Genomic DNA, 24,250 nt, shown 5'->3' on the forward strand with positions numbered 1-24,250 from the left:
ATCTGCCACATCCTTCCCAAATCTCAGCTTGTACTCTTTCTCTAGTGACCTGGTTGTTGACTACATGTGGAACACTAATCTTCCTTTCCGCCGTTTTTTCTCGTAGTAACTCTGCATGGAACAGACGCTCCTATGACGTGTGCATGTTTTCCATGGATATAAAATGCACCAATGTCTTCAAATGTCCACATAACTAGAAATACAGCGCATTAAGATCGTGTGAACGGGGACGGCACGATGCTGAACTTCATCGGTCACTTGGAATGCAGCGTTGATGATACAGTCCGGCGAACATGACATATGGCTACCGATTAACGACGTTTGCTAACGTGTAGCACAATGTCATGTCTACCACTTCCACCGTTCAATATCTCGACTGCATTTTACAGTATACCTCGCTTACACTCCATGGAATCATTAATCTCAAAACAACAATTGCTGATGTAGGAGACGCAGTTCCTAACAGTATCAAACTTACAAGATTTTTAATGACAGTACAAAATGTTAATAATTTTAATTACATGTCAGATCACGACGGAAGAAGTCACTCGGGTTTTGCATGCAAACCGGGAAATTAAACAGGACATCAGAGGCAGATAACGAATCTCAAAGCAACTGGACACTGTTTCTTCTTCGAAGCTGGTCAAACATGCTTGCAAGTAGTGCACAAGACACGTCACCGGCAGCGCCGAGGGTCGAGGTCAGTGAAATGATAGGGAACTTTCCAACAAGTATATGCGAAGAATTCCTAGTACAATTTAGAATGATAGTCAAACATTAAGACGAACACATGTCTGCGTAAGTTTCAGAAACACTATTCCCGATAAATATCGTCGAGGGCCATGAGCACCCAGGACCACTGTAGAAAGAAATAAAGGCTCAGAGAGGGGCAGATTAAAGTGAAGTGACAGTAGGGGTGAGAGTAGTCGAGAGGAAGGAGATTTGGCGAGTAATGCGAGCAGCCGGAGTGCGGTGACGCTGCTCATCAGCACCTCAGGGAGCAACATACACTTCAACAACGAGAACATATGAATAGCAGGAAGACGTTATTGATTAGTACTCTCTTCTTGTGCTATAGCGCAAGTGGCCCTTGATTGACAGTGAATTATTTGAAAGTGTTGACGATTTATGATTTGGGCCAAATGGCCAGTAGTTAGCTGACTGAGTGACAGTGACAGCACTCTTCTCTTATAAAGGTGTCTCCTAGTGACTATTGGAAGCATATAGTAGACCGAGTGGCATGAAAGCACTCGCCTCTGATAAACCTTGTTCCTAGTGATTATTGAAAGCAACAGACATTCTGTTATGGAGTTTTGGTCAGACACCATAATAAACAAATGCGTTGATAGAACAATAAATGAAAGGACTTAATGTAATAACTTGCTACATCAGTAGCTAAATCCTGCCAAATCAAGGAGGATTACCACACTATTATAATCGAACACCCATCATTAGCAAGGAGGTTTCCTTCCTCTTCTCTCTGCTATAAGTTTGGCAAAGAAGCTGACTAACCCATATTGTCGTTAACGCCCTGGCGGCACCACGCTGGTAACACCAAAGCCAAAAGAAAAAATCTGGTGTAGGGAAACTATACTAGGATGCGACATACAAATTTGGTTTCAGATGTGTGGAGTGGCTTTAGCGAACTGTGGTGAGTAATGAATTAGGTGAATAATGGGAATAAAAAGCATTTGAAGCTGGAGAATAAAATATAGCAGTTGTGTCACTGAGTCTCACTGCAAGAAGACGAAGGCCTTACCAGTCGCAGCACCCAGAATCCTGGGAGCCCAGCAGGCTAAATGAGTAGCAACACTTGACATTACGGAGTGCCCAGCAGACTACAGGAGTAGCAGTGCCTGAGTTTCTGGAAAGCCAAACAAGCTACCACGAGTGGTAGCGCCCAAGATTCCACAGAGCCTAGCAGGCTACACGAGTAGCCCTGGCCGAGACTCCGGAGAGACCAGGAGAATACATATGTATCAGCGTCAGAGATTCTGAAGATCCCAGCAGAATACAAGAATAGCTGTTCCCAAGACTCTGGAAAGCTCAGCAAACTATATGAGAGGCAGCACCCAAAATTCAATAAAGCCTAGCAGGCTACACGAGAAGCATCGACGGGAATCCGGAGAGACCAGCAGAATACATATGTAGCAGCGCCAGAGATTGTGAAGAGCCCAGCAGAATACAAGAGTAGCAGCGCCCAAGATTCGGGAAAGCCCAGCAGACTACCACGAGTGGCACTGTCCAAGATTCTACAGAGCCTAGCAGGCTGCACGAGTAGCAACGGCCGTGATTCCGGAGAGACCAGCAGAATACATATGTAGCAGCGCTAGAGATTGTAAAGAGCCCAGCAGAATACAAGAGTAGCAGCGCCCAAGATTCGGGAAAGCCCAGCAGACTACCACGAGTGGCAGTGTCCAAGATTCCACAGAGCCTAGCAGGCTGCACGAGTAGCAACGGCCGTGATTCCGGAGAGACCAGGAGAATACATATGTAGCAGCGCCAGAGATTGTGAAGAGCGAAGCAGGATACAAGAGCAGCAGTGCCCAGGACTCTGGAAAGCCCAGCAGACTACCACGAGTGGCAGTGTCCAAGATTCCACAGAGCCTGGCAGGCTGCACGAGTAGCAACGGCCGTGATTCCGGAGAGACCAGCAGAATACATATGTAGCAGCGCCAGAGATTGTGAAGAGCCCAGCAGAATACAAGAGTAGCAGCGCCCAAGATTCGGGAAAGCCCAGCAGACTACCACGAGTGGCAGTGTCCAAGATTCCACAGAGCCTAGCAGGCTGCACGAGTAGCAACGGCCGTGATTCCGGAGAGACCAGGAGAATACATATGTAGCAGCGCCAGAGATTGTGAAGAGCGAAGCAGGATACAAGAGCAGCAGTGCCCAGGACTCTGGAAAGCCCAGCAGACTACATGAGTGGCAGAGCCCGAGACACGGTGGACCAGCAGAGCCCAGCAGACCGGAGGGAGATTGGGAGTAACGAAGTAGCAGAGCAGGCAAGCTAGTGTGACGTATTAAGAATAAGTTCCCTTGGGTTTTAACAAAATGACGTCTTCCAATAGCGTTAACGTACCTGCTGCGGATGCGTTAGTTCTGTTTTCGAAGACATTTGATAGTAGCATAAGACAATTGAGAGAAATCATTGAGAACATGAATGCCGCTTTTGAAGTCGTTAAAATCGAGTATACAAAATTATAATTTCGTATGTGAAGTCTGATACAACAGGAAATGCTAGAGCAAATTTGAAAGTAAGGGAAAACACGAATAATTAGCTTCAAGTGACAAACATTTTAGAGGAGAACTAGCTGATAAAAGAACTATAGATTTTTATGCTTGTCGTATGTTTAAAGGCAGCCAATACCAAGTTGAATCATTTGATACTTGAGGAAATATGATAGATGAGCTATCGAAATCGTACACTGTTGCCGTCGCGAGAGTAACGGATGGGGAACAGCTGAAAGGTGTTCTAGAATTTATGCACTATGCCATGCATTTTTCATTTAAGGATTAGCCAATGACAGAATACAGACAATTGTGTGCAGTCGAGGTGAAAACGTGAATTTAGGCGAGGCCGCGGAAATAGCACAACAAGAAGAGGGAGCGATTGTGTCAGTGAAAGAACAGAACCAGGCTTCAAGGGGAATATATCAGCATAATAATAATAAGAAATAGTTAATACTGGTAAACTGTTACACATGTGGTAAGATGAGACAAGTAGCCAAATACTGCCGTCACAACACCGGAGTAAGATGAATGCTGACACACATGGCAGAAGCAGCACTGAAGTTCCAAAATTATTGTTATCATTGGTATGAGCCAGGACGTACTGATGTGAAACAGGACAGGATTGTTATATGTGAAAACTGTCAGAGTTGGGGGCACAGGGAGAAGGACTTTCGAACTCCCAAATGTTATAGATATGGGAATATAACGCCACAGAGTACAGAAACAATCGGGAAGATTCCAGGGAAGGGGACGGGAAACGAAACAGGTGGTACAGAAAGACAGCAGTCGTGCATAACCACCGTTAAATGGTCCAAAGTGAGAGTAGTGGGAGCGAAGCAAAAAATATAATGATGACTTATTGCAAGGAATTCGCTACAAAACCGAATTTTTTTATAAATACAGGTACACATATAAATATAGTCAAGAGGACTCATAAACCTCTTAAATATCAGTAAATTGTCAAGATGTACGGAAGTTAAAAGGAGTAACACCAGGTATGAGAATACGATGGGTACTGAAAAAAATGAATTTAAGTATAGCGGTAAAGGTGTTAGGCAAACATACATTCCATGTGTTATAAAATGGGACAGATGACCCATATAGTGGTCTATTAGGTAGAGATTTATTACAACACCAGAAAGCCCTCTCTGATTATAACTGGAGACAAATAACAGAAACAGGTATGACATTTCGATATTGACAATACCACAAAAGGAAGTACTGCAAGGATGAAGGAAACATTGAAACTGTAAGATACAAAAGGGATCACTAAAAGGAGATACTAAAAATGAGAATAGGTTAAATGAGTTCTGTGAGGGGGAACAATGCGATACGACACCGGTAAAAGAAAGGAAAAGCTATGAACCAAAGGAAACGACAGGACCCAGGGAAGAAAGCATCATGAGGATCTGACTGAAAACAAAGAAGATGGTTCTCGGGGGGGGGGGGGGGGGGGGGAGGGGGGGCTCAAAATATAATGGTGACAAAACAAGAAGTTCCATAGGGTGTATAGGTTTCAGAAGCTCGAATACAAAATACTCAGGGTAAATGCATATTAGTATGACGAACGCTAGTGAGGTAGTGTTTGATGGGAGTTCCGTGTTCTTAATTACAGAGCCCATACAGGTTGGAGCAACAGTGAGGAGGGTAATAGAAACGTTGGACCCGGCATCGGATTACAAGAAATGTCTAGAGCAGGCAGAACCGCTTCAAGTACGGAGAATTTAAATGAGAAAGAGAAATATTAAGTAAAAAAATTGTGAAGTGAATATTGTGATGTGTTTCATTTAAAAGAGGAGAGATTGTCATTTACAGCGACAGTAAAAAGTAGACTTTCCAAATCGTACGAGAACACAGGCAAGTTTGTAAATGTCAGTCCGTATCAGATACCAGAATACCACAAGAATATATTAAGCGAACATGCAGAAAAAATGTTAGCGGACGATGTTATTGTAGAAAGACTAAGACCAAGTAATGCGCCAGTATTGTCAGCTCCCAGAAACGTCGATGCCTAAGGAAAACTAAAATACATGTTGGTGAAAAACTATCTTAAGGTAAACGAGATAATCGGTAATTCTCGATGAGACAGGAAAATCTAAGTACTTTTCCACATTGCATTTAGCCATCGGATATCGACAGAAGTTGATGGAACATATTTGGACCATATCATCTGTTACAGAAGTTCTTTAAGAGAACATAATGAGAAATTAAGCGAGATATTTGACGGAGTAACGAAACACAGACTGAAGTTGCATACAGACACGTTAATTGTTATGGAACTTTAGTTTAGACCACACGCATACAGAAAGAAATTCAATACAGTAATAGCATACAAGCCACTAACGTGGCTTTTTTACTTTTTTATTTTTTTTAATGCGAAAGGACCATCAATACGTTTATTAAAATGGAAACTGAAATTAAAATAATGTTCATACAAGATTAACAATCCAGGAAGACTGAATACCAGTGCAAATGAATTAAGGAGAATGTGAGAAAGTGATGAATAAGCTCAGGTGATCGAAAACAGAGAGCCAGTTTGAAGAATAACCGAGATTACTTAGTTTGAGGAAGAAATGTTAGAGCTAAGTGAGGAACAGAAAGCCGAAAGTATGAAGGAAATACATGACAGTTCATTTAGGGGACATCAAGGGATTCATAGGAACATGGACCATCTAAATGGATATAGTTCATGGAAGGAAATGTAAAGGGACATCAAGGAAACCATTAAACAATGCGATAAATGTCAATGAAGTAAATTCACTCAAAGTAAGACCAAGATAAAATTAATTATTATGGACATGGCAGAAACCGTGTTTGTCAAATGTCATACGGACATATACAGTCCAATAAATACAACTGCAGAAGACAAGAGATGTATTTTCACTTTTCTGGATGGTATGTGCAAGTTTACCGTAGCAATTCTGATAGAGAAGCAAGACGCAGACATAGTAGCAGGTAAATTAATTCGAGAATTTGTATTAAAGTATGGTATTCCTTCAATAGTGTTGAATCATCAAGGCTCAAATTTTCTGAATGAAGTGTTTAGAAGAGTATGAAGATTACTGAGAAAAAAGAAGATACAGACAACCGCAGTCCACTTGCAGACAAATGGAGCATTGAAAAGCACACATCGGACGCTGATGGCGTATTTGAGGCATTTCATAAATGATGATCATAAGAACCGGGACAAGCAAGTGCCCTATAGCACTTTTATTTTCGATAGTAAACCACGTAGCAGCAAAGGGTATACTTCTTTTCAATTAATTTTTAGAAGAACAGCGAATTTACCCAGAATATTACAAAAGGAGACAGCCGCGATAGGAAGTGATTATGAGGATTAAGTATATCAGTCCAAAGCTAGGATGCAAGAAGAACGAGAGATAAAATAAAAGAGGCCAAAAATATAGTCATAAAGAGAAATAGGAGACAAGACTGGAAAGTAAATTTTAATGTATTGGAACCTTATAACTAAGATGAAGTTAGAAATGTACGATTAGGATGTCGCTTACAGACCCATCATGATGCCATTCAGCGCAACAACCAGGCTTCTGATTACCATCGGAAGAAGGTGAACCTTTAATTATCACAGGTACAGAAAGATGCGTGGTGTCTTGGAGATTTACACTATATAGATATCACCAGGGACATACTAGCACCATAAAGCCGAGATCAAGATAAACAGTACTATATGGAAATTGGTAACCTACGTGAATTTTAGGACACTAGATGAAAAATTTCAAACTGTAAGAAGCGCAGGATTAAAAATGATCGAATAATGTAAACAGGGAGGGGAGCAACTAAACATTAGCGCAGAAGAATGTAGTATGCCAGTTAACGAGCTTCCGTACACTGTAGAACCATTGCTAGAGACCAAATCCATCATATAGCAATTAACAACGCCAATAAGGAGACAAGAAAAGAGGTATTCTTAACTTTGTAGTGGAAATCAGTAAAATCTGATTCCGAACCTCAGACGAGGCAGACGCTGCTTATGACAAAACGGAGAACTGTAAAATGGTGTCAAGATGAAAACAGCTGCTGAAATTGTCCAAACAACCACAGGCTGTAGTCCGAGCCACATTGTTAGGTTTGCATAAAACCATAGATTCAATCGCGGCCAATGGGCAATTACTCAAAAATGGAATGAATATGTCAGAACATTTTATTACATATTTTCTGAGTAGTTCAGACCATGGGCTCAAGAGGATTGCCGCATTCATGACGGACAATGAAAAACTTTTGCAATTGCATATTTATTAAATGAAGTAAGTATGGAATACGAGCAATTGCTCCTCTAATTGTAAAGCCAGTACAGATTGTGAAATATTAAATGCTAATTCAAAATGAATCAAGAGAAGTAAAATTTCCACTACTTCTAGTAGAAGAATATGCATATAAATTATTGAAAATTATGGATCTAGATTTATCAGTAAATAATGGGATATTATGCTATTTGATTAGCACTCAACTAATTGAAAACAAGGATTTTAATTTCTACAAAATGTTACTGGTTCCAATTGAGTAAAGTTATGGTACAGAACAAAACGCTTACATAGAACGAGATAAAGAATGTTTGCTGGTAGATGGCATTATGAAACAGTGCACTAAGTTACCACTTGATCCATTACATTGTAAAGGAACGTACAATCAAAGAAGGATATGTAAACAAACACATGTGTTTAGTTCACTGTACAACCAGGAGGACTGTGAGGTGAAATTTGTGAAAGAGAAGCACATACCCAGTAACTGAGCCAAAAAATGATTTCATTAGAAAGAAGCTTATGGACAACTTTGAGCGTTAATGAGTGGCTGTATGTAATGCTTAAAGAGGAATACATCACTGTTTTGTGTAGAACGTATACAGCAAAGGATATTAAATTAAATGAAACAGAAATATTCAATTTTGAGAAAAACTATGAAGGACGTGGGTCATACGTATGTACACGATCAGACAACGTGATACAGACAAACTATAACAGGAGAGAAGTAATATCAGATGTGAATATGAACTTAGATTTTCGTAACGAAGTGGAAATAAAAATCAGTAGCTCAGAAATACAACTTGAACTGCCTTTAAAGCATATCACACCAACTTAGATGACATACTAGCAGCGGGTAAACGAGTGGAATCCATAGTTAAAAAACAACTGGAATTAAAACGAGAAAAGAAGGTATAGATTTATTCCACTGCCACATATATGACCATAAGTTAATTACTTGTATTACTACATTCTTTATGTTTTGCAAAATATAATTGTTGAAAATATTTACACAAGAAATTTTTTGATCAACCTAGAGATGGGATCCGCTGCCAATGTATTTCTCTCAAGACCATAGTAGTTCAAGCACCTGAAATAAACAATATCCTTACGAGTAGTAGAGACAGTGGAGGAAACGGTCATATGGAAGAAACCCGAGAAACTAAATTACCAAGTGGTAGTTACAAATAGATCTTAAGATGTTTCCTTTCAAGTGTAGAATAAGGTGAAACGGATGTAAAAACTTTTTAATTACAATAAAATGTTTCCTTTCAGATATAGAACAAGGTCAAATGGATGCCACGACTTTGTAACTACGGTAAGATATTTTCTTTTAGCTATAGTAGAACGGACAATTGATGTAAAAAGAAAATTTAAACGGCACTTTGAATAACGCACATTAATGTGATTTTGCGGGGAGGTATCAAAATCACAGAAAAGTTGCCAATTTTAATTGTATGTCAGATCATAAAATGACAATAATTTTAATTACATGTCAGATCATAACGGAAGAAGTACGCTTGGTTTTTCACGCGCACAGGGAAATTAAACAGGTCATCTGGGGCAGATAACGTGTCTAAAAAGCTACTGGACAGTGTTTGCTTCTCCGATGCTGGTCAAACGAGCATGTCGAAGAAAGCTTCAAACAGAATATGCCCGACAGATATCGCAGAGGGCCGTGTGCACATAGAATTATTGTAGACCAAAATAAAAGCTTAGTGAGGGGCAGATTAAAGTGCACTGACAGCAGGGATGGCAGTAGTGAAGTGGAAGGAGATTCGGTGAGTAATCTGAGTAACCGGAGTTCAGTAATGCTCCACAGCAATAAACCAACTATGAAAGGACGATGATGGACCCTGGTGGACACACGGCAACTATAAGCTAAGTAACAATTTTCAGCATTCATTGGAATAACACTGAACAGAGACTAGCTCTCTCTGTCTCAAAGAATTAAGTTAGAAGAATTTCAGTGAATACCAGGAAGAACTTACTGATTGATACTTGTCTCTTTTGGTGTAGGACAAGTGGCCCCTAACTGACAGTGTATTATTTCAAAGTACTCTGTCCGCAGCTCGTGGTCGTGTGGTAGCGTTCTCACTTCCCGCGACCGGCTTCCCGGGTTCGATTCCCGGCGGGGTCAGGGATTTTCTCTGCCTCGTGATGACTGGGTGTTGTGTGGATGTCCTTCGGTTAGTTAGGTTTAAGTAGTTCTAAGTTCTAGGGGACTGATGACCATGGATGTTAAGTCCCATAGTGCTCAGAGCCAAAGGACTCATGACTTACGGTTTAGGCCATGTGAATCGGTACTCAGCAGACCGAGTGACAGTAAAAGCATTCGTCTTTGATAAATGTCCTTCCTTGTGACTGTTGAAACCAGTTAGCAGGCCGAGTGGCAATGAAAGCACTCGCCTATAATAAAGGCCCTTCCTAGTGGCTATTGAAAACATCAGACACTCTGTTAAGGGGTTCTGGTCTGTCACCTCTATGAACAAATGCGTTGATATAACAATAAACGAACTGAATTAATGTAACGTAATATTTTGCTACTTCAGCAGATAAATCCTGCAAATTCCAAGAAAATTACCAACCTGTTGTAATCGAACACCCATCCCAACCAAGGAGATTTGCTCACTCTCATTTGTGCTCTGAAGCTAACTAAACCCATCTTGTCCTGACTGCACCATGCTGATGAAACCGAAGCCAAACGAAATAAAATTGGTGTAGGGGAAACTCTTCTGGAATGCGACATACAAATTTGGAGTCAAATGTGTGGGGTGGTGTTTGCATTGTCGTCAACATATTCACTGCGCCACGCAGATAGCAGCGAAGCCTAAAGAAAAAGAACTGGTGCACAGAAACCATGCCGGGACGCGGCAGAGATAAACACAACCAATAAGAAACGTGCAAAGAATGTCAGCAAGAAGAGAGCCTACATTTTATGAGGTTACCATTGCTGTGCCTCTATCTTCAGGAGAATAAATATAACATCTGTGAGTTGTGGAAACACGTGGTTAAACCACTCTGCCCACACCAATCAGATATGCTGTTGAAATTTCCTGGCTAATCAAAACTGTATGTTAGTCCAAGACTCGAACTCGAGACCTTTGCGTTTCACGTGTAAGTAATCTACTAACTTTTTAATTCTTTTTTTTTACTTTTGAGGTTACATCGGACTGATAACATCAACAGCAACCGAAATGCAGTTTAAAAAAGTAAGGGAATGTGTGAACTCAAACTCGGGACTTTGTCTCTACATTTCACGACGTCTGTACGGAGCTACTTTTTTGTTCTTTTTTTAATTATTTTTTTGCCATGGAGAACCAAAACAACGAAAAGGAAAGTATAACTTTATTAAGACAAACATTTATGTTTCGCCCCCGCTATCCAAAGTGCGTTGGAATCGCATCACTATAGGCGAGGAGGATGAATACGAGGGTAACAAATAGTTGAGAAATGGAGGAGAACCAAGTGATACCCCTCCGTCGTGGCAGCAGCACGTGGGGGCAGAGTGGGCAGGGGTGAGACACAAGAGGCTTGGCCACGGCGTCCCCATCACCATCAGCACAATCGTTGGCGATATAGGGAGGAAATAAACACTGTGCCCCTCAAAAAGCCGACCAGTAACTGAAAATATGAAGGACAGAGAGGGTCGGCGCCGTCCAGGTGTCAAAATATCCGCGGGAATGGGAAAATAAACGAAAAAAGAGCGCTCCATATGCACCTGACACAGCCCAACTTCGCGAAAGTTTTCCAATACTGGGACCATCGTTGTATATCGTCATAAGTATTTTGTAGAAAATTTCGGTAATAGAGACGCGATTTGTCATCATCGCCGTAAAGATCTTCATCGTTCGCTCTTTGATCGAAATGACAGCCCGTGACTTTGTTGTAGGAAAGTACTTTACGTCTGGGTGAATGAAGGACTCAGGTGTAGTGACATGCGGCGGTACACGGAGACAATAGCTAGCTATTATTTGACGTGCTAGGCGGGAGACAATCTCAATTGCTCCACAACAGAGGTGGTGACCGTCGTCGTCCAGATTGTGATATGCAGAGCAGAGCAGCGTGTCCCACAGCCCACTATCGTGAACCGTTTGAATGGTGTTGAACTTTTCGGAGGCTACGTAGTAACGCGTGGCCCCTACCGATTATGGGAGGAATCTCCGGTGTACATCGCAGGGCACCGCAACCTGAGGCATTTGAGTTCAAAAACGTGACGGTGTATAGCTCGCAACAAAAATACATAGAAGTCCTTCGGAAAAGGCGGTAGCGTTCGCGGACGTAACTAAGTGCCACGATAAAGAAAGTCACATGCATAAATGGCGGCGGAATGTTACCCACCGCCATCAGTGGAATGAAAGATTCGAGGGCAAGAAGGTCCAGTATGTGGTATGTAAGAGATTCACCCCTGCCGCGTCAGTGCTTGAACATGGCAGTCATGAAGAGCGCATCCACACTGCAGCGAACGTTCCAGAGTCGGAGGCCTTCTTCTCTTGGAAAGAGGGTAACTGTTTCGTACTTCAGTTTTATGGGCGAGCCAACCGTCAAAAAGTATCCCAGGCCCGCCTGTAGACGCCGGCCGATCACAATAGACCGCGGCAGCAGCTATACAATATGGATCATCCGAGAAACCACTTATGTGTTCAGATATGTGACACGTTGCTATCGGTCGAGCTAGAGCAGGAAATGTCGATAGATTGTCCATGCATTAGCCGCAGGATACGGCGGCAGCTGACCGCCGCGGATTGGTACACGGATGGGGTGAAATCGATGCCGAGTCGCGAAATTGTTGAACGCATGGAAGCGGTGCCAGTTCTTCCAGCGTAAGGCCTCACCCCGTCTGCATTGCCGCCATTTTTCCATAACTACACTACCCGTCACGGCTCCACGCTCCAAAAGAAGTAACAGGACTCTTGCGACCTCCTCCCTTGCACAGATCAAGTAGCAAGAGGTCATCCACGTATGCCCGACATCTGGAAGTATAACATCTTAGTTCGACCCCTGATAGTGCGTTCATCAGCCGCCCAATCAGCATTTTCAGAGCTACGGCAAAAATCACAATGATAGCGGCAACCCCGTCGGAGCGAGCGGCGAATGGGGACTGATTCTGCGACCCGTCCATCGACCTGAACCGAAGACTGTGCTTCTTCATGAATACACCCCAATGATGCGGACAAGAAATCGCATATTTGCCACCATCGTGTGTAGGTACTCACTGCGCAACCTGTCGAAAGCGCTATCAAAATGAACCGCCACAATTGCCGCTTTAAACTAACACTCCTTGGTCACTGCTGTCACATCACGGCAATCTCCAGGGGCCGTTTCGACGTTCACCGCACCACCCAGACTCGTTTGTTTTGGGAAATGTTTCTATTAAGGTGAAAGCGACGATGTAGAGCCACGAGCCGGACGAAAATCTTAATAGTCAGCGTTAAGCAAAGTGATGGGGCGGTATCCCAAGCGACGGGTTATATACTCGCACCGGTATACCTTCCATAAATGCTGGTAGAATCGACATATCTGGCTGTACGAGCAGTTCGTTGTCCATTTTTGTCCATCTCGGAGCCATTTCCACTCGTAAGGCTCAAATGAATTCAGCAGAAAGCCGATAGATTCCCGACGATCTGTACATAGCACCCATGGCGATTGCTTCATAGACTTCGTCGCTGATCAAATCTTCTATCATAGCATCCGCATCCACATAGATTCCTGACGATCTGTACATAGCACCTATGACGATTGCTTCATAGACTTCGTCGCTGCTCAAATCTTCTATCATAGCACCCGCATCCACACGTATAAGGGCATAGCAGACATGTATGCCGGTAGGATCGAGGTCCTCGATGGGGCTATCATCCTCCCGATTGAGTTTTGATAGTGCTTCACAAATGCATTGATAATTTCTGCCTGACGTGTTACCCTTAGTGGCCAGCAGGTGATCAGCTTCGTGACCAAGTGCTGACGTCGTAATTTCCATTCTTGCACAGCCTAGCACACCGAGGAACTCTCATTTAATATCACGTCCTGGTGACATGGACGCACCATCGCTCTCTGAGTCTGTCCTGGTGGGCAGTCATCCAAGTGGCGAAGTCCTGCAAAGTAGAATTCAGTTCTATGCTGCTATCTCCATTCTGTATATGATTAATGTACGTCGCATCGCCAGTGTGGCACATCGAGCAACCTATCAAGCATCGCCGTAAATAATCCTATTCGCTTTTCACATGCCTCTAATGCCACAACTGTTTGTTGCCGACAGTCGGGATCTTGGAGATTTTGAATGTTGATCTTCCATAGGGTTCGACTTCTCCACACTTTCCAGCGTGGGAGAACCTTACAAATGTAGGCGCTGTAATCGAGAAACGTCAATGGCCAGCCCAACGTTTCGCATCTTTTACAGCAATGGCAAAGCTTATAGATGTATAAATGTGATCCAGTCTGTTAGCCAAATTATTTCATTTGGGCATTTCCGTGGAGCAACTCCCATGTGTCACGAAGCGCAAGAGCGCGAATGACAAAGTGCTGGTAGATGTCAGGCTGTCGCCACTAATCCTTCTGGCTGAAAACACTACTGAAATCCTCACCAAGGAGGGTACGTTCGTGACATCCAAGGAAGAGGAGGTAATATCTTCTGCGTAAAAGTGGGCCCTGTCAAACCGTTTTCAAGTACCCGGCACAGCGTAGATGTTAATTATGCTCGTTTCCAACGTCGTGAAAGCCATTCCTCTGGCAGAGAGAATATAGTGGACGTTATCTATGGAGAACCCATCACGGTTGTGAGCAGCTACCCCGGCGCCATTATGATCCCCAGGAGATGCATAGGTCCGGTATCTAGCGACGTGCGGTTGCGCAGCGAAGTGATCCTTCTGCATCAATGAAATGCCTATATCATACGCCCAAATCATCTCCTTTAGACGACGTTTCTCGAATGGTGAATGTACATCGTCAGTATTCATCTTTGCATTACGGCAGGCATGGCACTGATACCCATCCTAGCAGTGTGTGCATGGATTAGTCGGCATCGATGCGGGATCAGTCTGGTGAAGGCACCCATCCGCTCAGCTCCCTTCACCGTCATCAAGCATCAGTTCTTCGCCTCGGGCACCGGCGAACACTCCACGCGGTCCGGAGTTTCCTTAATGCCATTACCCGATGCAGGAGGAACCAGTGACGCTTCGGTTTACATGTCTTCAATCTCCGCTGGCACTAAAACAGCAGCTTGTCTGTTATGCCGACCGAATTCTAGCCTTCCAGATAGGCATGACATGCCTACGGTGATGGAGGCATCGATAGGTGGAGTTCCGATGTTGTTCAATGGCCTCAATCAGTTGCGAAGATGCGTAGGCGTCGTTCGGGTGTTCAGCCACATCATCGTCAGGGAACTCGGAAACATCCCGTGCAGATGTCGTACGGCGCTTTTTTGGGGAACGCTATTTAAGTGATCACCCCTCCGTTTCAGGGGATGAGAGGAAGTCACGCCTGTCTGCCAAAAAACCTTCGTCGGAACAATAAGGCAATCGATCCCTGTTGCAGTACCTGTCGCATGATCATCCAAAGACTAAACAGATGCTGGAGGAACGATCGAATGAGGTGCGTCACCCAGTCCCGACTCACTAACGTGTCCACGTACCGCCGATCTTCAGGCGGTACAGAGAGGACCGTCGCATAAGACACCAGTAGCACTGCCATCGCCGGAGACGGTGCTTGCCTGACAGAAGGCAACTGAGTAATCTGTCGCTGCGAACAACTCGCCCGAGGTTACCTTCTTATCCACATCCAGAACAGGTCAGTGGCTGACCATCGTAAATCAGCAGCGCCCGGCAGCCAATGGTCAGATACGATGGAACATGGCTTTTGTGATCAAAAGTGACTTGACGTGCCCGGTTAAGAATGTCCTCAATTGTGCCCATCGTTCCGCCGTGTGCCCATGTATGTTCCGTATGGCCGGAAGGCCACTACGTCATCGGACGGGAGTTCAAAAGGCAGCTCCAACACCCATCCGGTCTGGATCCCCACACCCACATGTTCCACCGTGACCGCACCGACGTTCTCGTCCGAATGCAAAAGCGGATGCCGGGTTTGGTCGTCTGCAGAATCCTCTCACTCGCAGAGTCGTTAATCACTTTTTAACAAATGCAGTGGTACTAACTATGAAAAGGTTTATTCCTAGAAGTTCCGTTGCCAGGATCTTAACATTTCCACAGAGGAACCATTCCATTTCCAAAGCATCCGATCTTGCGTATTCTTTACAGAAGCTGAATCGTAATGTAGAATTCCTATATTTATTCGCCATGATAGATAGAGACTGGCACACGCCTCGCAAGCGGAAATACCGCACGTCCGCTTCGTGCGGCAACTAGAGTCGAATGTCTGAGACTCGAACTCGGGACTTTCGCTGCTGCTGCACCAAGTGAGTTAAAGGAAGGAGACGAGGTACTGGAGGAAGCACAGCTGCAAGGACAAGTGACGAGTCGTGCTTAGATAGCTCAGTTGGTATAACCCTTGCCCCAGAAAGGCAAAGGCCCTGAGCTCGACCCTTCTGGGAGCATCCCCCAAGCTGTGGCTAAGCCGTGTCTCCTCAATATTCTTTCTTTCGGAAGTGTTAGTCCTGCAAGTTTCGCAGGAGAACTTCTGTGAAGTTTGGAAGGCAGGAGACGAGGTACTGGGCGAAGTAGAGCTGTGAAAACGGGTTATGAGTAGCTCAGTTGGTACACCACATGCTCGAGAAAGGTGAAGATCCATGTCTCGGGTCTCGGTCCAGCACATAGTTTGATCTGGAAGAAGTTTCATATCAGCGCACTTTCTGCTGCAGAGTGAAAATTTCGTGTAGATATGATATTGCCGTAATATTTGTTCGGCCATGTGCGCGAATAATGTTTAACGTTCGTGCAAATGTAGGGAATGTCGTCCTAGAATGAATGACTTCTGCTCCCAGGTTGCTGCTAGAATCTCGTGGCATGATTTTATCGTACTTAATTTCATAACTGCACTACGCAAAGTTAATAAAAAATCAATAGTTGCATCTTAGTCCGTCGTACTTTCTGAACTTTACCCACCAGTAACTAAATGTTATTAATTAATCAACGATTTATCACCGCCAAAAAAAGAGGTGATATTCTCAATTAAGTTGGACAAGGGGAGTCTCACAGCTATTGAGTACTGAACGTTCTCGACACAAGTATTTGCTTCCGGACATCTGTCTACAGGGCTTTTAATTATTTTTTGACCATTACTGTTTCCTTAAACAATATGGCAATTTTTTCAGATATTCTTCACAATTTGCTATGGGCTGCTCTGTTGTGATTCGAGAACAAAGAGAAAATAATCAGCAATAGAAAAGAAAGCAAGCAGTGCGATGGTAACGGCGACTTACCGCATGTGAATCAGGTAGTGTGTGATCGGCAGGTTGTGGTTGTCTGGTGGGGGCGCCCAAGACAGATTGACAGTCCTTGATGTGAATCCCATGATCAAAGGCCGACCAGGTGGGTCTGGCACATCTGCAAACAGACAAATACATGCTTCATGAATCACATATAGCATTTTCAGTACAAGTTGAATGACGGCCAGTGTGGCCGAGTGGTTCTAGGCGCTTCAGCCGACCGCTACGGTCGCAGGTCCGAATCCTGCCTCGGGCATGGATGTGTGTGGTGTCCCTAGGTTAGTTAGCTTTAAGTAGTTCTAAGTTCTAGGGGACTGATGATCTCAGATGTTAAGTCTCATAGTGCTCAGAGCCATTTGGACTTGTAAATGAAATGAAATAATACAATATCCCGCCAATAAAAGAAAAACTTAATTCTTCTTTATCCACACCATACTTTTTATGATAACTTTTGACATATAACTTCACTGTAAATAAATAGTTTCTTTGTGGTTGAGTTTTATCGCTTTGTTCTAGCTGCAGTGACACGTAACGCTTTTAGTTAAGTATAACCTTTAATTACCTCCCTGTGCAACTTTAACTTCTTCGGCTTGACTCCACCACAAATAGGAAGTAATTAAATTTCATCTTCTTACCCTTCTGCTTTTACGACCTCATTAGACAACTTAAGTCAGTCATTTTCTAGTCATCTCATTCAATATGCTTTCTTTCCGAATTCCCCAGTACCTATTCATTCGTACTGATCTCTTTTGTCATTTCTCATCTGTAAATCCCCATTTTACTGAATGTCGTTTGACTGTATTTTGTTTGGTCTTATTTTTATGTTTTCCAATTTCTTTAATATTTTCTGCTTTGTTTTGCAAATCGTCTAGGGTTAATTCTAGCTCTTCCATAGCCTCTTTATCCATCCGATTTGTTGCTTCATGTTGCAAAGTTTCCTCGTAATTTTTTTGCTAATTTACTTTTTGGTGTTCTCATATTGTGACCCAAAATGATATTCTTACCTTCTGTATAGTACCTGTAAAGGATCCCAGTGTATCTGTGCACCACTTCATTTGGCACGGTCCGAGCATGTTCTAGCTATTTTTCTCTCTACTTTTAGTATTTCGTCAGTTCTGTTTTTCTGGGTGACAATGAAAACAGTTTCACTTTCGTATGTCACTCCTGGTTGAAGAACCGTCTTGTAGTGTTTCAATTTAGCTTTTAGCGAGAGGCATTTTTATTGTATGTAAACCACATTAATTTTTGAGCTTTTATCGTTTTATTAGTTCTTTCTTGCCATGCAGGTTTCTCGTCCGAGTTGTGTGTATATTTCTCATAGGTATTTGAATTGTTTCATTTTTTTTACTTTGCTGTTACTTATTGTTAGGCAGTTGATTACTAGTAGATCTGCTACCATTATCTCAGTCTTCTCGAATGATGTGTGTAGTCCTATATTTTGTTCTATATTTTCTAGGCCTGTTATTTGATCTCTCTTTTCCTGAATGTTATGAACTAGTAACGCAAAGTCATCTACGAATCCCAAGAAATTTGAATTTATTTTATCTTTCTTGGATCCATATCTTATGTTTTTAGGATTTTCCTCGCACCATTCCCTCGTCACGTACTCCAGAGCACAGTTCAGAAGTAATGGCGATAAATCATCTCCCTGTCTTAAGCATCTTTTAATCGTAAGCGACTAAAGCATTTCTTCTCTGAATTTTACATTGGATTTGGTGTTTTCTAGAGCTAAGTTTATCATTTGTATTAATTTGGGACGGCGTCCGAAATTACTTAGTATCTTCATTCTTAAAGATCTATAGATACAATCATAAGCTTTTTTGAAGGCTACAAAGCTTATGACTTGTTGTTTTTGTCTTCATTTTCAGCAATCGACTTCGATTTTCAAAGTGATTATCTGTTCCAGGCAACTTCTACAGGTCCGAAATCCTTCTTCATATACTCATAGTGCCAGTCCAAGGCGACCTTTACAACGATTATATACAGTTCTTGCCATGACCTCATATGTGACATCCAAAAGGGCCAAATCCTCTATAGTTTTCTAGATTTGATTTGTCTCCTTTTGTATGTAGATGATGAAATATATGGGTAGCTATAGTCCAGTGTTCTGGTAGTTCTTTTTTGTTCCAGAGTTCACTCTGCATTGGGTAATGATATCTTCACTGGTTCTGCTGCATATTTCCTACAGTCTGCAAATGATATAGCTTCCACACTTGCTTTGTAGTTTTTGGGTTCCTTCAGAGCTTTGTAGACTTCATGCATTGTGGGTGGATTTAGGTTTTCTGCAAGTTTTTTAATAGGGGTATTTCAATAGATCTGGAGAATCTTCGCAATTTAGTAACTTATAGATGTTTCTGCTAAAATTTCTGTATTTTTTCTGTTGCTGTGGGTCTACTTATTATTTTCATCCATTGACATGTATATTGGAGGATTATTTCCTTGTAGTTGCTTGCTAAATATTCTGTAGTAACCCCTTCAGTTTGTTTTCTCAATATTTATATGTAATTAGAAGTACATGTAAATCTTTGTGGTAGTGGCGTTTAACCCTTCTTTATTATTTTTGAGTTATCTTTCTTCGTTTTGCGAGTCTGAAGTGTGAGTCTTGTGCTTTATGACTCTGATACTCTAACCAGGCTTGGTGTTTACCTAGCACTTTTTTATGACATTCATTGTTCCACCATTTGCGTTTTTTTGCTTGGATTTATTGGGGCTACTTGTTCAGCTGTTGGTGAAGTTAGGAAATTATTACCACTATATCACCTGCTATTTTTATATTCCTTAGTTGTTCTTGATATTCCTTGCTATTCATCAATTTATGATGGTCGTAGGTTCCCTTATTTTTGGGTTGTGATTTTTTTTTGTCAGTAGGGTGAATTTATTTTTATCAGCTAATGATCTGATCGCATAACTGTTCCTCTTGAACTTTCACGTTTTATATTTGTCTATGGTAATTTTTATCCATACAGATATAATCGAGTTGCCATTCACTTTTTTTCAGTCTGGATTTTTCCAAGTTTTAAGCTTATTTGGTCTCTTCTTGAAGCATGTTAACTTTGAGGTCAAGTCATCCGCAATATTCCACCAGTCATATGTCATCTCCGTTCTTCTTTGTACTGGCCATTATCCTATTATGTCTCTATATGTGGTTTCGGTTCCTCACTGGGTATTAAAATCTCCAATCAAAATATTGGTGTGATTTTTATTTATGTTTATTGTCGTCACATTATTTCTGTTATTAGTTGGGACATGGGCATTCATTATTGCGTATATTTTATTTAAGCTTTTATAATTATTGCTGATAGCATGGGAGAGTGTGACTTAAATTCTGTTACGGATTCAGTTATTTTCAGACTGACCACATATGCATTTCCGAATTGTGGACCTTGAATCATTACCCTTGCTCCTTCTATTCTCTTGTCATTTCCATATCCCTGTGATTCTATAGGTTCTTGATAAGTGTTTCTTATTTCTCGAAGTCCAGTTATCAGAATCAATTTGTGATCCATTCCGTCTGTCAGAATTTTGAGTTTCCCTTGTTGCCTGATAGTATTTACGTTGCGTGCAGCTATGTAGTTTATCTATCCTGCCTTCATACTAAATTTGTATCCCCTGTCAGTCTTTGGTATTTTCAAATTCTCCGACTCATCTAAGTTATCTTTCATCTATGAATGAGAATTTTTGTTTTTATTCACTTTTTGTGTTTAGCATGTTATCACGACACTATACGAGATCAATTTCCATGAATCCAAGGCAATATGGAAAACACGAAAGAAAGTAAAAATAAACTACGTGCACCACACGCCATCCATTGCACGCTCAGTAATTTAAAGAGTCTGTTACAAGTAACATGTCCTCACAACCAATACGCAGACACGTTTTCGAAAAGAAGTACAATAATCCAGCAACAAACGATAAAAAAGATCATTAACATTGCACTGTTGGCAGTAGAATGTATCAAAAATTAAGTAAGAAAGTATAGCAGTAACAGTCGCTATCGATTTCATTCTAGACCCAACATTTTTTTGTGATATAAGTACTGTATTGTAGAGAGATTCTGATCAGTTGCAGATGGCAACTGCACCATAGTATCAGTTGTATTGCAAATGTATTTGAGAGTTTGGTCGAAGGTTGGCGTTCCAAAAAGGATAGATACAAGCAACGTCTCTAATTAATATATTGCACCCATTGCTTTCATTCTAGACACTTATCTTTCCGTCACACCCACGGGAGATACTTCAAGGAAAGGAATAAATTTTATTGTTTAACATCATTGTCGATGTCGAGTCACTGCAGACAGATCCCAAGGATAGCAAAATAAATCGTACAGAGCTTTCTCTACGAAACATTCAAGAATGTCGAACACAAACTGTAGTTACATCAACTCAATCTAAACCACAGTGTCAAATACACTACTGGCCATTAAAATTGCTACACCAAGAACAAATGCAGATGATAAACGGATATTTATTGGACAAATATATTATATTAGAACTGCCATGTGATTACATTTTCACGCAATTTGGGTGCATAGATCCAGAGAAATCAGTACCCAGAACAACCACCTCAGGCCGTAGTAACGGCCTTGATACGCCTAGGCATTGAGTCAAACAGAGCATGGATGGCGTGTACAGGTACAGCTGCCCATGCAGCTTCAACACAATACCACAGTTCATCAAGAGCAGTGACCGGCGTATTGTTACGAGCCAGTTGCTCGGCCACCATTGACCAGACGTTTTCAGTTGGTGAGAGATCTGGAGAATGTGCTGGCCACGGCACCACTCCAACATTTTCTGTATCCAGAAAGGCCCGTAGAGGACCTACACCCTGCGGTCGTGCGTTATCCTGCTGAAATGTATGGTTTCACTGGGATCGAAAGTAGGATAGGGCCACAGGTCGTAACACATCTGAAATGTAACGTCCACTGTTCAAAGTGCCGTCAATGCGAACAAGAGGTAACCGAGACGTGTAACCAATGAAACCCTATACTATCACGCCTGGTGATACGCCAGCATGGCGATGACGAATACACGCTTCCAATATGCGTTCACCGCGATGTCGCCAAACAAGGATGCGACCATCATGATGCTGTAAACAAAACCTGGATTCATCCGAAAAAATTACGTTTTGCCACTCGTGCACCCAAGTTCGTCTTTGAGTGCGTAGAGTACACCATCGCAGGCGCTCCTGTCTGTAATGCAGCGACATGGGCAACTGCAGCCATGTTCTCCGAGTTGATAGTCCATGCTGCTGCAAACGTCGTCGAACTCTTCGTGCAGATTGTTGTGTCTTTCAAACGTCCCTATCTGTTGACTTAGGGTTCGAGACGTGGCTGCACGATCCGTTACAGCCATGCGGATAAGATGCCTGTCATCTCGACTGCTAATGATACGAGGTCGTTGGGATCCAGCACGCCATTCCGTATTACCCTCCTGAACCCATCGATTCCATATTCTGCTAACATTCATTGGATCTCGACCAACGCGAGCAGCAATGTCGCGATACGATAAACCGCAATCGCGATAGGCTACAAAGCGACCTTTATCAAAGTCGTAAACGTGATGGTACGCATTTCTCCTCCTTACACGAGGCATCACAACAACGTTTCACCAGGCAACGCCCGTCAACTGCTGTTTGTGTATGAGAAATCGGTTGCAAACTTTCCTCATGTCAGCACATTATAGGTGTTGCCACCGGCGCCAACCTTCTGTGAATGCTCTGAAAAGCTAATCATTTGCATATCACAGCATCTTCTTCCTGTCGGTTAAATTTTACGTCTGTAGCACGTCATCTTCGTGGTGTAGCAATTTTAATGGCCAGTAGTGTACAAACTAGAATGGACGGCTATCAGGTATTTATGCAACGGGAAATGATTTCTAAAATACTGTCAGGATGTGAGAAAGGGCAACCATTTGGTCTTTGTACAGAATCGCTGTGATCGTGTTAGGGGGGAGCTAAAATATTTAACTGGAGAACCGCCCCGAGGACAAATAAGACGACAGAGGAGGTAAAGGCTGGGACTCCCACGGAATGTGAAGATCTGCTGGGGGAGCAGACCGGATCGACGAACGCCGCGCAGCCACGGCAGCAGCGGTCGACATCCGTAAAAATTCCGCGACTCGCCGAGGTGTTCTGAGGTTTCTCCGTATATGGCGGGCGTGACCGGCGTGCAAAGCCCCGGTGCCCAGTAAGAATGTAAAGTGTGACACGAGGGAAGAGCAGCTCTAAAAATGCGATTTCTCTAACTTGCTGTCCCCGGAGAGTCGACGGCACGGTGGAATGAGGTACGCTACCTCCACGCATTGAGTCGCGGCTTGCGGGCCCCATGTACAAAGGGTTGTACAGTTCTACACGGAAATTCTCGCGTTTAGCACCGTTTTTGTCGCATAGGAAGGCTGAATGGTAGATGTTCAGTTATGAGTTACACGCGTTATGAAATTGCGATGACGAAGGGTACTCCGCTAAGAAAACTACTTTACATTTTAATTCGTGCATTTCAACGAGTATCGTAAAAATCTCCAAACAACGTGTGACCTTCTTCATTAGCCACTAGTCAGCTATGAAGAACCTATGAAAGAGAGTAAACGAACAGATATATTTAACTGCGAATAAATTACAGTTTAGCATCACATTAGTAAACGTTGAACAAAAATTATCAGAAATATACTGATTCCTCTTCAAGAAATTTGTGTTTAAGTGATGTAAGTCCACACTAGTATATTTATTAACTGTGTGGTACCCTGAGGAAACGAAAAGTAGATATTTCACGGACATTTCATCCAAAAGAGCGAACGAAGACTGGGAATTATACAAGGGTATTTCTGTTGTATCAACGACAAAACTTTTACATCGGTACATGAGCTCAAATGGATAAAAACTCAAGAAACATACAGTTACAGGGAAAATCCTCGAATCCTCCTTTCAGAGGAAACGAGAAGGTAAAAATGCAATAATCTGGTCACACTTTGATCGAAAAAAGCACATTGGAGTTCTGAAACCAAACTATAAAGTGGGTCGGAGGGTACCCAGACCTGAAATAAAAAGAAAAGCAAAGGATGATTTACAGCATCAGTGACTTCGTAATGATAAACTGTGTGAATGTATGTGATACCTGCAACCATGTCACGAACATCAAGAGACATAAGGGGTGAACTAAATGGCAAAAGAAACACACATCGTACGTTTCTGTTAAATTATTATATTTTTAGGTAAGGTGGACGAACGTCAACATAAGATAACTGCGAAAGTCCAAGAGCAAAAAACTATCGGACAAAAAACATAACAAAATGTTTGACGAAAGGACACTGGTCAATCAGTCTCTGGATAATGAGAGCTGAAGACAACGAATTACGGCATAATTAAGATGTCATGTGTTGGAAGCGAA

General features: G+C 42.4%; 1 protein-coding gene across 1 annotated transcript in view; it reads right to left on the reverse strand.

Moving 5' to 3' along the window:
- Window positions 1-24,250, reverse strand: part of LOC126298288 (contactin-4-like) — a 2,176,233-nt gene that overhangs the window by 878,590 nt on the left and 1,273,393 nt on the right. Inside the window, exon 3 of the mRNA XM_049989586.1 lies at window positions 16,864-16,987. Coding sequence (XP_049845543.1) covers window positions 16,864-16,987 — 124 coding nt within the window. The remainder of the gene's footprint in view (window positions 1-16,863; window positions 16,988-24,250) is intronic.

This window comes from Schistocerca gregaria, chromosome X, assembly GCF_023897955.1.
Source record: "Schistocerca gregaria isolate iqSchGreg1 chromosome X, iqSchGreg1.2, whole genome shotgun sequence".
NCBI lineage: Eukaryota > Metazoa > Arthropoda > Insecta > Orthoptera > Acrididae > Schistocerca > Schistocerca gregaria.